Source organism: Micromys minutus, assembly GCF_963924665.1.
Source record: "Micromys minutus genome assembly, chromosome: X".
NCBI classification, from domain to species: Eukaryota; Metazoa; Chordata; class Mammalia; order Rodentia; family Muridae; genus Micromys; species Micromys minutus.
Window position 1 is genome coordinate 57,267,747 of NC_137970.1, and position 15,992 is coordinate 57,283,738.

Consider the following 15,992-nt stretch of genomic DNA (forward strand, 5'->3'; position numbering starts at 1 on the left):
AGCAAAGCAAATATTTTGGTATCGAAAAAGAAAGATAACCAAGTAGTTTTAGGAAATGGCACTGAGTTGAGAATAAATACAAGAGGCATACCGTTCATAAACAAATACCTTGCATTCTGAGAAGGAGGAACTGTAGGTACAGGCAACCAATAAGTCTACAATGAAAAGCTAATTATCAGATTACATAGGCTGGAAGGGAAAAGTTCAAATTCCATCTTCACATATCTCCTATATAAGCCACTCACAATCTCTGCTCACCAGCTGGCCTTTGGAACTGTAGGAGATCTATGTTCAGTTGTTAATGCTGCTGAGGGTTCAGCTCTACTCTCATAATGGCAGATTGCACATTTATGCTGACTCAAGTTCTGTTCATCTCCTGGTTTTTGATGGCACATTGCTCACAACGTAAGAAAATTTTACTTGCTTTATGTCTATAGGTTGAAAACATAATGAATTAATTGGGTTTCAGTGTCCAAACCTGAGGAATTAACTAGATTCTAGGCAAGATCTCTGTTGTTGGAAATTTATAAATTTTAAAGTATCCTGATGTTTATTTTTTAATTCTGAAGCTAACATGTTCACTTCTGATCTCTTAGGTGAAAAATTTTGTGGGGAAATAAGTAAAGATTTTATTTTCAGGCTTAGACCACTTACATTTAATAATCTGTTTCTAAGAATTTCTTAAAGTTTTAATTTATTTTTAGGAAAAATTTCAATCTGTAATATATTCAGTCATGTACTTACTTGATATAATCAAATCACATGGATTGCTTTAAATGGTGGTTAAAGAAATAGATTAAGTAATTATGTCTGTCTATAAAATATAGTCTAAAATTGTTGTTAACACAAGAACTATATTTCTTTTTCTAAAAATTTTCTGGCAAAAACAGATGTGCCAAAGTTTTGCTAAGCTGCACTATTTGCCACAGTAATTATGTTGGGGATATCTATAATGTAAAATTAAAGGGAAAATTTTGGCCAGTTGAAATTGCTTTTCATATTAGAAAACAAACAAACAAAAACAATGTGAATCAAACCTTTCAAGTATTAAATATTTTTTAGGGAAAAGGTTATTAGCCTCCTATTGGATTCTACATTACCTACATCTTCTATACCAAAGAGATACCAGGATTCAGACAATTTTGAGATCTCACTCTATAAACTCTTTTTTTGTGTGTGTGTTTATGCTGGTAAAGGATGAAATGATTCACGATTGTCTGGGATTAAGATTTTTGTGCTTTATGCATCCTGTGATTTGCAACAAGCACTTTTCACTTGATTTTAGACTCTAGCCTTTTGCTCAGTTCTCATTTGGATGTTAGTGCAGCCATATCTTTGGCAGAAAAAGTGTCTATGGAGGCCTGGGAGGGGACAATATGTGTTGAGACTGAAGTGCTTATTGTGTTACTTTCTGTGGCTTACTAGTTGGGGGATGTTCATCATCATCATCATCATCATTATTATTATCATTAATGAAAATATATTATTCCCTCATGTAATACATCCTACCCACAGTTTCACCTCCCTGCACTCCTCCCAAATCCTACTCACATCCCTTCTTCCCAGACTTATTCCCCTCCATTTTACTTCAGAAAAGAGCAGGTCTCCAAAAACAGCAACCAATCGTGACAAAACAAGATGCAATTAGGTAAAGCAAAAGCCCTCATATGGAGGAAAAACAAGGCCAACTCAAAAGGGAAAAAGCATACCAAGAGCAAGAAAAAGAGTCAGAGACAAATACAATGGATTCTTTTTTTTTTAATTGGATATTTTCATTATTCACATTTCAAATGTTATTCCATTTTCCCGTTTTCTCTCTGGAATCCACCTATCCAGTGCCACCTCCCCCAGAGTCTATGAGAGTGATCCTCCACCCACTCACCAACTCCCTCCCACCTTCCTGCCATGGAATCCACCTACACTGAAGCATTGAACCTTAACCAAGGGCCTCTCCTCCTGTTGTTACCCAACAAGGCCATCCTCTGCTACATAATGTAGGTGGAGCCATGGGTCCCTCCATGTATACTCTTTGGTTGATGGTTTTGTCCCTGGGAGCACAGGTAGGTCTGGTTGATTGATGTTGTTGTTCTTCCTATAGATTGCAAACCCCTTAAGCTCCTCCAGTCCTTTCTCTAACTCCTCCATTGGGGACCCTGTTCTCAGTCCAATGGGTGGGTGAAAGCATCTGACTCTGATGGATTCTTCAATCTACCTTTGTAAATCAGTGTCCTTTTCTTTAAAAAAAATCAGAGAAAGAGGAACACTTGTCCACTGTTGGTGGGGTTGTAAATTGGTACAACCACTCTGGAAATCAGTCCGGCGATTCCTCAGAAAATTGGACATAGTACTACCTGAAGACCCAATTATTCCACTTCTGGGCATATACCCCAGAGAAGCACCAACATACAATGAAGACACATACACCACAATATTCAAACTTATAGAAAACTGAAAATAGAAATAAAAAACTCAAAAAAATGTTTTATTTGTTTACATTTTAAATGTTCCCCTTCTTGGTCTCCCTTCCTGGTTTCCCTTCCACAAAACCCACTCCTGCCTGACCTTTCTAGCATTCTCCTTCTCTGGGGCATCAAGCCTCCACAGGACCAAGTGCCTCCCCTCCCATTGTTCCCAGATAAGGTAATCCTCTGCTACATATGTAGTAGGAACTATGGACTGGCCCATGTATACACTTTGGTTGGTAGTTTTAGTCTGTGGAAGCTCTGGGTTCTCTGGTTAGTTGATACTGTTCTTCTTCCCATGGGTTGCAAACCACCTTAGATACTTCAATCCTTCCCCTAACTCCTCCATTGGGGTCTTCCGTGCTCAGTCCGATGGTTGGCTGTGAGCATCCATATGAGTATTGGTCAGGCTCTGGCAGAGCTTCTCAGGGGACAGCTATACCAGGCTTCTATCAGCAAGTGCTTCTTGGCATTAGCAATTTTGTCTGGGTTTGGTATCTGCAGATGGAATAGAACTCTAGTGGGGGTACTCTCTGGATGGCCTTTCCTTCAGTCTTTGCATCATGATTGTTCCTGCATTTCTTTTAAACAGGAACAATTCTGGGTTAAAATTTTTGAGATGGGTAGGTGACCCCATACCTCAACCATAACTATCCACTGAATATGGTATTTTTAGGTTCTTTCTCTCCACTGTTGGGCATTTCCGCTAATGTCATCTCCATTGGGTCGTGGGAGCCTCTCACATCCGTGGTATCCAGGACTTTCTAGTGGTGGGTTCTCTCTATTAGGTTCCCCACCCTGCAGTGCTACATATTTCTATTTATTCTCCTGGAACTCTGGACTTCTCTTTTGTCTCTTTCAAGGAAAAGAGATGCAGTTGTTTTTAAAAAATAACAATAATAAATTGAGGTTAAGCATGCCAGTTGTATAATACCTCTACTATTGGATATGATGTTTTTGTTCTTTATCCAGAAGATCATGCTCAGATTTTCTCTGAAAAAGCATTAGATTTCATTTTTCCATAATGCTATGGATCTTTATAAAGTCATATTTTCAAAATAAACATAATAAAATAGTAGGAGGAAATGATATTTGATATTCATCTTGAATGTTGAGGCCTAATCTTTATCAGTATGATGTTTGGAAAATCTTAAAGTAGCACACATTTATTTTCATTTCTTATTTAATAATTCTTTTTCTTTAATGAAAAGATAATTTCATGATTCCCACTCCCATGTCTATTCCCACGTGAGCAATTTTCTTAACATTTAGAACTTTTCATATGTTAGTATATATATTTGAAACCTTGTTTTCTGCTGTTAAGATGATTTTTAAATTTTACTGTTTACAGCCAACTGTGAATCTGTGAAAGACTTTAATGATTGTCTAGGAAACACAACAGGTTTCTGCCCAAAGTCTATTGATTGTGCATGTAAGGATGGCAAACCTTTCTGCAAGTAAGTATCATTTATGCTGTAGAAAAAGAAAACTTGGTTTAAGTAATTATATCTGTTTTTGTTTGCTACTTTCTTAAGCTATACAATTATATAACACTTTAAAATAATGTATGAAACAACTCCTATGCACATAGGACAATGATTGTGCTTATTCTAAAATATCATAAATATTATAATAAAATTTAAAAGTTTTAAATTGAGATGGTTTCTTTTGGCTTTATGAGATTAATAACATTTATATTTGCTAACTGCAGATAGAGTTTTTTTACATCTAGATTATATATATATATATATATATATATATATATATATATATATATATATATATAGTAAACTGTTTTATTACTCTAACATGCAAGAAAAATTACGTGTGCATCTTTTTATTCAGTAATGAAAATTATCCTTTGTTTGTAAATCAAAATATGCTTTAGATGTACTATGACATGTGACAAATTTTCTTTTTTCCAGTTATTAAAACATTTTTTTTAATTAAGCAGATTTTCTATTTTATTAACCCTAAAAATGAGAGCGATTGGAGGAAAAGATATCATATAAATAAGAAAGTTTGCCTCACTGACTAAAGAGAGTATAGCTAGCAAGGAGCCAATAATTAAAATGGACAATAGCATGACCATGTACAGGTAAAGACTCTGAGGTTTGAAAAAATAACAGTTGGACAAATACAGATGGACTATGCTCTAGACATTCTGAATGAGTGTCCTTTTATCTCCATACCTGTACTATTTTTATCTTTCTTCTTTATAAGGGATTATTCAATGAACCAATCACTGAAGAGAAGTACTTTGTCCTACAAGATACAGGACTTATACAAAAAAACATGAAAAGTGATTTTAAACAGTTAAGCATTGGAGTTGCTTGCCCTGATAGCATGTACATTTATTTTCAGCTGTTCTGGAGTTTTGAATCAGGAAGGATACATCACTGGTCAATTTTTTTTCTGGTTTGGTGTTTATGTTTATCTTTTGGTAGCCTGCAGAGTACCTTCTCATACCAAAGAGACTAGAAAGTAGGAATGAAGGATCCATGTAGGCACCAGTTTGTCTTCTTCATATTCAAAGACTTGTGTGGATGTTGTCCTTTGCAATGGAACCTACTGTAAACTTGCAGATAGCAAGCAACTCTTTATCTTAGCAACATCCTGAGCAGTTTGGAGATTTCCATGTGATTCCCTTAGGCAACAGCTCAACGGAATGCAACTCAGTCCCACTGGAAGCCTTGTTCGGCTATAAGAGATGGCCAGTTCAGACTCAGCATACCTTATTAGACTCAGCATAGAAATCTTATTAGGACCATTTTCATACTTTCAGGGAAGTTTCCACAGCACTAGGCTTCCAATACACCTCCCAAAGTCTCCTCCATAATTTCAGCTGTTTCTTCCTACACTCCTTCCCTCTCTCCCATCTCCCCTCAGCTTATCTCTAGCTCCCATGTCGACACCTACTCTGATTCTATTCCTGTTCCATGGAGATCCATGTGTCTCTCCTAGAAGCCTCCTCTTTATCTAACCTATCTATGTCTGTGGATTGTAGCTCTGTTAACACTTATTTGATGGCCAATGTCCACTTAAAATGAATACCTATGATATTTATCTTTCCGTGTCTGGGTTACCTCACTCACTGTGATTTTTCCCCCTAGTTCCATCTATTTGCCTACAATTTTCATGATGCCATTTTTTTTCACAGCAGATTAGTACTTCACTATGTAGATGAATTACATTTTCTCTATCTATTCTTTGCTTAAGTAATATCTAAGTTGTTTCTAATATCTGGCTATTATGAATAGATCTGCAGTGAATATAGTTGAGTGGGTGTCTTTATGATTGAAAAGAACATCCTTTGGGTTTATGCTCAAGAGGTATAGGTAGATTTTGAGGTAGATAGATTTCCAAGTTTCTGAAGAACCACCAAATTGATGTCCATATTAGCCATACAATTTTGCATTCCCACCAACAACGAAGTAGTGTCACTTGTGTTACTGATCTTAGCCATTCTGACCGGTGTAAGATGGAATCTTACAGTCATTTTGTTTTGATTTGCATTAACCTGATATCTAAAGATGTTGAACACTTCTTGAAAGTGTTTATCAGCCATTAGAAATTGTTTTATTGAGAATTCTCGGTATAGGTCTCTATCCCAATTTTTCATTGAATTATTTGTGTGTGTGTGTGTGTGTGTGTGTGTGTGTGTGTGTGTGTGCGTGCACACACATATATGTATATACATATATGGTGTAAACTCAGTTGTGATAATTAAGAACAATTGGTTTTTTTCCACCAAAAGCCACAGAAACCAAATAAGTGTCTTCTCATGTCTTAAATAAGAGAAATATTTCTTGTTAAAAAACTCTCCTAGGGAGAGACATAATACTTCTACTCCCAAAGTCCTGATGACAAACTAAGGCACAATTCCACCAAAGTTCACTGTGAAGAACTAATTAGTTTATTGAGCTTCCTTACAGAGCATAGGTGAGGGGTTACTTATATGAGTATGGATGCGCTCCCTCAAGAGAATGCACTTGGAAAACCTTTATCCAACAAGGAAGAGAGCTTCCCTGTAGCCACATTGCTGGGGCTTCTTTTTCCTAGTTTTCCTTGGCTTGTATATACTCTAGCTTTTTATGGTGCCATGTGCAATTAAGGTAGCATTTATGTAGACATAAACACTCAGGTGAGAGTCCTGTGACATTCTGTGAGAGGAGGGCAACAATTAAAATGCCCAACTGAGATAATCCTTTGTATGGGAATGCAGTTGCATGGATCAGAGTGAAGTGACTCAAGACAATATCTAATAAAGTATTGAGATTCCACAGGCTATTGAGATAACAGCAGAAATAGCAATATTTCAGTTATGGCTAGAACAGTACATGCTTAGTAGTAAGTTCTAAAGTTAAATGTATGCCATCCTGTGTACATTTAGGGAATGTTATGGCATAATTTCCAGTTAGATGACATGTTGGCAGGTGTGGTGGAATATATGCTGACCAACAGGATGGGGGTCTGTGAATGGTACCCTAAAATTGAAAATGTTGTATCAGATTATGAGACAAGCTATAGTATTCCAATATATTTTCTTTGACACACTCATTGTGCAAGCTTTGAAAAGACTCTAAACTCTAACAGAATCAACAGAAAACATTGTGAAGGCTAGAAATTCTTCACACTGTGGCAAAATTTAGCTGACCCATCCGAGGAATATAATGAATATATTGCTTTGTGTGTTTCAAACAGAAACATTTGCCTATTTGTCAATTCTACTCTGTTACACTTGCATATATAGCTTGAACACAGGTCTTTGTATTAAAAGTCAAAAACAACAACCACCCATAAGGAGCAGGCATAGTGGCTACATGAAAATTTAAATTTGTTAGTAGTTATTCAAGAAAGTTAGTCCAGCTGAACATGATGAATTTGATCATTTGGAGTTATATATTTGTTTTCTTAATTATTTATTTTCATTTTATATGCATTGTTGTTTTACTTGAATGTGTATCTGTGTGAGGGTATAATGGCTAGTTTTTTTTTGTCAACTTGACACAAGCTGGAGTTATCACAGAGAAAGGAGCCTCAGTTGAGGAAATGCTTCCATGAGATCCAGCTGTTAGGCATTTTTCTCAACTAGTGATCAAGGGGGCAGGGTGGCTGAGCCCATTGTGAGTGGTGCCATTTCTGGGCTGGTAGACCTGGGTTCTATAAGAAAGCAAGCTGAACAAGCCAAGGGGAAGCAAGACAGTAAGTGACATCCCTACATGGCCTCTGCATCAGCTTCTGCTTCCTGACCTGCTTGAGTTCCAGGCCTGACTTCCTGTGGTGATGAGCAGTGAAGTGTAACCTGAATAAACCCCTTTCCTCCCCAACTTGTTACTATGTTAGGATGTTTGTGCAGGAATAGAAACCCTGACTAAGACAGAGGGCATAAGATACTCTGTTATAGAAAGTTGTGACATGCCATGAAGGTTCTCGGAATTAAACCTGGATCCCCTAGAATAGAAGGCAGTCTTAATAAAGCCAGGCTGAAACATCTTTCCAACCCTGTATTTGCTTATTTCTTTTAAAAATAATTAGTTTTTACTTTATGCATATGAGTATTTTGCTGCATGTATATATATTCAACAGGTGTTTAGGGTCTAGAGAGAAACCAAAATATGAAAGTTGGAACTGGAGTGACAGATGGATGAGAGCTTCCATGTAAGTGCCAAGAACTGAACCCCAGACTTCTTCAAGTAAAGCAAATGCATTTAATTGCTGTGCCATCTCTCCATCCCAATATGTTTTGGTTAAGAAGCCTGTTTTATTTTTTTTATTCTATCTCTGCTTTCTGACAGTTACATAGTAGATAAAAGTGCCCCAGCACAGTATTCGTTACCATGCCCAACATAATAAATATCCAGTCCATTGTTATAAATAACCAGTTCCCCAAGTCCTTGTGGTCCTAGCAACTTTACTACCCTTGCCATACTACTCTGGCCATTAGCTGTTCTGCTTCTTAATAATGGTTAGCACTACAGTGTAAGTCTCCATATTTTGCTTCCCACTGTTCAAATTTCTATACAGCAAACACTTCCTGGTTTAAGGGTCAATCCCTCTTAAACTTTTCAGATCATAGGTGCTGAGGAAACCACTAGGAAACAACTGCATCTTGGGAGTCAATAATTATTGAAAAGGACACAAAAGGCCTACTATGAGTATTGACTGAAACTCACTTACAGGTCTACCTTATAGCATATTGGAGGTGAAGAAACGAGGCATGTGATGAAATGAGCCATTTATCGACACATTGTATGAATCAGTTGGTTCACACTGTGGCTAACAAAGATTCAGTGGCTCTGTCTGTAGTAGGCACTAGTAGAAACTTCAGTTCTAAGAAGGTACATATAGCATCAGTTCTTTTTTTCAGCTGTTACTAAAATGCCAAGTATACGTCTTGTTCTTACCCTTACTACGAATGGGTACTCAAAAAGCTAAGGGAGGGGATTTTTCCCCCAGCACTAGAGAAATGTTAGGTATGGTAAAAGGAATAAGAAATACTCAATTCCCATTAGTCTCAAAGTTGTAGTCATCTTTCTCACTGGTAATTCAGGACTCTGGAAGATGCTGTGGACAATTTATAAGACTACACAGTACTCGATTTGATGGCCTCTCCTTCTGAGCTATCCACCCAAAAGCTTTTGCTCCATGGTAGCAATGGTAGCAGGAGTTGCTTTGCTTTCTTTTACAATGCCAGAACTTGCTTCCCAATCCTTTTGTCTAAATTCCCCCACAGAAGTTTGTAATGTTCTCCTTTACAGATTATCTATCCTAGTTTTCAAGGACTGAAGAGGTTTATTAACAATCATGCAAAGCCTTAGGTTACCACTTGTGGGCATCCGTTTGAAACAGCCATGTCCCCATTTTTAAGCATATCATGTCAGGAAAACCCAGGCTTAGCATTCAGCAATGCTTGAATATGGAAACCTTTCTTCCTCTATGAGGAGCAATTCTTGTAATCGTTATTTGAACCTAAGTTGCTTCCATAAAACTGCCAAGTTTGCATTTAAGGTTGTCAGAAGAAAATAAATTAGAACAACTCTACTTTCTTGTTATCTTAACTGGCCTTTACCCTCCCCACCACTTCTATTCTTATTTGTTGCTTTTTCCTATCAAGTCTTGAGACAAGTCACACCCTGTACTGGCCACATTTGCTGTTTCCCGGGCCCACAATAGCCATGCCCACACAATAAACATACTAGGCTACTATCAGGGTCAAGGGAGAAGAATAAAACAAATTACAAATTATCAAGGAGCATTTTGTAACAGCGATTTTTTCATTGGGGCTATAAAAATGGCTTTATCATACCCTTGAAAGACTTGAGAACAAATAGCCATTGAATGCTCAATTCCTGCAGAATATCCTTCCTTCCTCTATGTTTACCCACGGGATTGTCCTTGTACCAGAAGATTCTGCTCAGTTGGTTATGCCTCCTTCCTGCCCAAGATGACCCATTAAGTAAGGGTAATAGTTCCTTAGATTTGACAGCCATTATGAACATGATTCCTAGGGATGGATGCACAATAATATTACTATTTTATCCGCTTCATTTCTTTTAAAGAAGTGTCATTTTCTTCCCTGTTCCAGAGACCCATTATTCATGCAGTCAGATTCTCATGGAGCTAAATGTTTAAGCTTTTGTAGTATCTAACATTTGTAGAGAGTAGAAAATTGACCAGTTGTAGTTCTTTGATCATAAAGGCCTTTTCCTATATTTTCATGTGTTCTGTCTTTGCTTTTGGTTAGTTGGCAAGGAGAAAAGCAAAGTTTGTGTGTGTGTGTGTGTGTGTGTGTGTGTGTGTGTGTGTGTGTGCGCGCGCGCACACACACACGAACACATATGTGTTTCACTTAAGTTTCATGTTCCTCCTCACTCTTCTCTTCCCACATTTCCCAAGCCTGCATGCTATTCTGGTCATAAGAAATGAACCAGCACCCATTTTCTTTTCTCATTCTTTCCCTCAAGGAAATAGAGGAATTTAAATTTTGGCTCCTTTATTCCCCATTTTCTTAGTCATTTAAGAAACTGAGGGAGGGGAGGGGAAATGCTTTATTTACATGTTTTGGGATACAAAATCTAGCTCTATATCCCAGAGTAGACTTGAGCTTGTGATCTTTTGCCTCTCTCTCCAGAGTTCAGGGATTACAAGTATATACCACCATGTTTTATGATTTATAATTCATTCTCTAATTTTCTTTTTCTTTCATCTGTAGCCAGGTGGGTATTAACATCTAAATAGACTGCAAAGAAATGCTAATCATCAGCCTACATGATAGAAAACATAAGCAAATCAACCACAAGAACAAAATAACCTCCATTATCTATACGTTAGCTAGAAGATGAGTATCTAAAATATATATGAACTAAAAAAGTCTCAATGCTAAAAAAGAAAACCAACCCAATCAAAAGTAGACTACAGAACTGAACAAATTCACAGATAAAATACAAATAGCTAAGAAACATTTTTAAAACTATTTGTCTTTGGGAGTCTGGATTACCTTACCTAGGATGTTGTTTTCTACCTCCATCCATTCTACCTGTAAATTTCATGTTTTTCTTAACAGCGTAATAATATTCATTTGTGTAAATATACCACATTTTATATTTCATTCATCTGTTTATGGATAACTAAGCTTTTTCCAATTTTTAGCTACTATGAGTAGGGCAGCAATAAACTTGGATGAACAAGTACCTCCATATTAGGTTGTATAGTTCTTTGACTGTGTACATATGAGTGAGTCTTAAAGAATGATTTCTAGCATCCTGTGGAATTACCACTTACTATGCAAAGTAACTGTACAAGTTTACATTCCCACTAGCAAGGAATAATGTCCTCATTCCCTTCCTTCCTTGCCCTCATGTGCTGCTTTTTATTTATAGTTCTTGGCTATTGTGACTGAGGTAAGATGAAATCTCAAATTTGAGTATTCTAGATGGTTATGGATGCTGAATATTTCTTCAATTATTCTTGAGCCAATTATGCTTTTTTTTGAGACCCCTCTCCATAGTTTTGTATCACATTTTAAATTGTTTGTTTTACTGATTCTTAAGGTTTTTAAAAGTTGTTTATATACTGTAAATAGTAACCAACTGTCAGATATATTTTGTAATTGAGAGGCATACTAATCTGTAGGTAGAGAGATTTTAATATAGAGAACAGTTTGATACTGTATCCATTTAGCAAATTAAGAATAGTAGATTCATGCTGGGGCTTGTGAGCTCCCCAATCATGGGTTCTTAGCCAGATTTTGGCATTAGTCATGTGTTTTTAACTGTGGAGTGGGCCTTAAATACAAACAAACAAGGTACATTATCACTATAACATCTGTGCCACTATTGCATCCACTGGCATATTCTGCCATATCTGTCATTTTTCCAGTTTGCAACTAGGTAAAACTCTTGTTGACTTTTTCTTCATTGCAGTACTTTCTGGTAGTTTGAAACCAAGTCAGTGAAGAAGTTTTCAAATCAGCACCAACTTGATTTGTCTATGTCCTGTGATGAAAGTATGTGGTTTATTTAATAATGAAGTCTTGCCAATAAGTTCTGGTTGACAAAAAGAGCAATATTGATAACCTGTTTGGGGAATTTCTGGGTCACTTCTAAACAACAACCTGAGGGGAGGTATTCCATTTTTGGCACTGGGCTTTTAACTTGGAAACCTTTGGCTTCTAGAACTAAAATACTTATTATTATTATTATTATTATTATTATTATTATTATTATTATTATTATTATTATTCAGTGTCTCACTATGTAGTTCTGGATGGCATCAAATCACTGCCTCTGCCTCTTGAGTGTTTAATTAAAAGCATATACCTCTATGGCTGTCTTTTCAGTTTTAATGTTAGTTATTCCTTCTTCTACCCTCTCCTCTGCAGTATTCTTCCATTCCTTTCTCCACCTAAACCTCCATTACCCTCACTCCCTAGTCTATATCATCTCTGTTTTACTATTCCATTCTCTTAAGATCTTCCTTTCTCTTCTCTATTATCTTTTCTAGTTTCCTAGATTCCACAAGTACTCCAAGGTAAGCACACAAATCTAAAAATATTAATGGTATCCACACTCTAATATTTAAGTAGATTGGTAAAAACAAGAAACTAAGAAAGGTAATTTAGAGATAAACAATGAACTAAAAAATACATAAATAAAAACACATTCTGGAAGCCATGTGAAAATTAAATAAAGGGAGGGTAGTCAGCAATGTAAAAAATGCTGCTGCTGATAGGTTAACAAAAATGAGGGTTTATGTTGCCTTTAGCATCATGAGGCTAGGGATAAGAAATGAAATGTTATTTCAGAACAGAGTATGAGACAGTTACTATTATAAAAATTTGAAATATTTCTATGTATTCCTCACATTAATTGAGTAGCATGTAAAATTTGTTGTTTCTTATTGTAATTATGGGATAGAATCTTCATATAAATATTTACTCATTTACTTGCCACATGAATCTCTGGATTTATTGTGCAAAATATGAGATTCTTAAATACATATCCACTACAATTTGGTTAAATCTAGTTAATTATATGCATGACCTCATTATTTTTTGGTGAAAGTATAGTATTTACTTTCTTAGTATTTTTCAAGATGATAAGATATAATCATTAAATACATTAATCATGCTGCATAATCAATGTTTTGTATTTATTCTATATTTTGACCAATTTCTCAACATAACCCACATTTTGAAATCTCATTTACCAGAAGCTGTATATAAAATGTCAGTGTTAGTTGGAGAATATATTAATGGTGTAAACCCTGCTAAACCCATCCTATTTTACCTAACCCTAGGGCACTTCTCAAATTTAAGCTTGGTAGAGAAATTACTAATTTTGCTTAATTATTTATACCTCTCTCTTCCTCTCCCTCTCCTTCCCTCCCTCCCTCTCTCTCTCTTTCTCTGCTATCTTTTATGTCAATTGAGCATATGGATAATTTTCTTTTATTTAGCAGTCTACTGCAAATATTTGGAATAATATTTAGCATATAGTCAATACATGTTGAATGAGTGATTATTATTTTAAGATAGATAGTTAATTTGTGATTTACTGCTAGGTAAAGAAATATATTCTTACCAAAGTCTTTTCCAAGGAGGAAGTACAGGCAGGTGGATAAGATATACAAAGACTGTTCTTCACCCTGTTTATGTGGGTAAAAGTATATTACATACTAAAAGGCACATCCTATTAGTAAATGACTGTTAGTTTGAAACAGGCAGATGTTTTTTGAAGACTCACAGATAATTAGTGCTATAAAAATCACAGATAATTAGTTCTATAAAAGATTATAACTATCTAGTCAGTTTCTTCATGCCAGCCTTTACATTAATATTTAATGTATTGGACAACACAAAAAGACCATAAGTAACTTGCCTTACTATCTGCCTTTATTGTACAACTTGGTAATCTTATATTAGTTCTTTAGGAGATAGCATTCCCTAAAAATACAACCCCACCAAATTTCTTCTATAGTCACTTACAGGAGACTTATGAAAAATCCCATTCTCCTGACTTCACCAACCCATACAAAATTTTGTGTGGTTGTATACTATACCAGATTCTAGTCTTTGCACAAGAGAGCCATATTCACATTATTTGGCTGCATCACAAGATTATGAAACACATATAGTTCACAAATGAGTCACTTCTTTTAAAAAAATAAAAAGGAAACTCTGGAGTCATGGGAAAGATGAGGGCAGACATATTTTTCTGGCAGTCTATTCTCTTCTCATGTTTCTTCTTGCATTTCTTGTGGCATGTTAGATTTAGTTTTTTAACTTGTATTCTTTCCTGAAGAAGTTAATAGGTAGGAGGGACATGGCCTGTCTTCTATAGAACTGGCAGCTTATACTGAGTAGAACTTTTTTTAAAAAATAGAAGCCAGAAAGCTGGAATAGTTAAAGTAGAAAGCATGTAGGAGCAGGACACAAAATGTGGAAAGTTTTGAAAACACACTTAAAACTTTAATTTCTTCTCTTCCTGTTCTTATGTACTAATTACTGCATCTTCAATAGCTGCTAGTGGTTAGGAAATCCTGAAATCCCACAGCCTTGTTTTGATTACTCAATGTGTCAAAACTTGTAGGTTTAGAACACTTGCTCAAGTGCAAAAACAGGATGATGTAAAACTCTGAAGAGATTAGGGAGAAGTCTCATGGTTGAATAACAATGAAACATTTGATTCACTCATTTGTAATAACCTGTATTTCCCCATTGTATGAAACATTTATTTTATCCCTACCTAGATGTCCAAACTTCAGAGGCCAGTGGGGAAACTACTGGTACATGGGGGAGAAATGTGAACAACTCTGGAACACTCTGGACCTGATTTTAGTAGCAACATTGCCTGGAATAGCACTGGTTATAATCATTGGTGTGACAATCCAGGTTATCCATTACTGTAAAGGGAAGTCAAAGAATGGAGATCAGCACAGGTAAGAGATTTCTTAGTAATTCAGAGAAAAGCGTTATGCCCTTTCTCACGTTTCTCACTTGTGTGACCAGCAAATGAATCAGGAAATAATGAATGCTTCTTACCAGGCATGTAATGTGTATATTTTTTTTACTATCCATCAGCACTGTAATTCAACATCAAATTAACATTGCCAAAGTACATATATTTGGTTTAGGATTTCAGTAGGGAAAAATATAAAAAGCCCATCTCCAAGTAAAAACCAAATCAACTGACAGTATTTCCCACTTCAACGCTATTTTTCTATCAAGGCAGTGCTTCTATATACCACATATTCTTCTCTGGTAGTCTGGGATTAGAGGATCAGAGGTGGCTGTGCCACTCCATCCAACTTCCTTATACTAGCTGCATTATCCAAGACTCCAAAAGATGAATATGAAAGTCTTGCCTGCAATGGCACTCTGTCTTACTTAACTAATTCCATGTCCTTGGACTTTAATTTTCTCATCTACAAAATAGAGATGTTTATAATCAGGCCTACTCACTTCAGAGTTGGTGAGAATGATACTAAAAGCAGAAATCAGTTAAGACTATTTATTATGCATAGCAAGATGAGTTACAAATGTTTCATATGTAGTAATTCATTTAATTCTCTCAAAAACCCTCTAAAATATTGATGAGACTACTGAGGCATAGAAAGATCAAATAACTTAGCCAAGGTTATGGTGTTGAGTCTGGTTACTAGGCATAAATTTTATGCTGTGCTAACAGAATCCAATCAGCTGAAACAGTGTTAAAGTTGGGCCTTGCTGCATCACCTTTATGCGAAACAAACTCTATCCTTTATTGTTTTCAAAGCTTCTGAACATTAGAAACATGATGGTTAAATATCAATCTATAATCTCATCAATTTTCTGTCAGTTAATTAAAATTATCATCTATGTTACTTCATTCCTCCATGACAGGATAATGTTACCTTCCTACCAAGTATTATGAGGATCCATTGAAATGTTAGTTTTAAATGGGAAGTATCTGTTACTGTTTGCCTCACATTCATGAGAGCTGGCTTTCAAATCCCAACAAAATCAGCGTTTTAAACTGCAGTGGTAGT

At 36.0% G+C, this 15,992-nt stretch overlaps 1 protein-coding gene across 2 annotated transcripts in view; it reads left to right on the forward strand.

Annotated features, from left to right (window-relative positions):
• Window positions 1-332: 332 nt before the first annotated feature.
• Window positions 333-15,992, forward strand: part of LOC308414510 (uncharacterized protein) — a gene marked incomplete at both ends in the record, with an annotated part of 74,639 nt that continues 58,979 nt past the window's right edge. For both annotated transcript variants that reach the window (XM_080909738.1, XM_080909739.1), the window contains 3 exons: window positions 333-405; window positions 3,814-3,919; window positions 14,715-14,903. In XM_080909738.1, coding sequence (XP_080765864.1) covers window positions 333-405; window positions 3,814-3,919; window positions 14,715-14,903 — 368 coding nt within the window. The remainder of the gene's footprint in view (window positions 406-3,813; window positions 3,920-14,714; window positions 14,904-15,992) is intronic.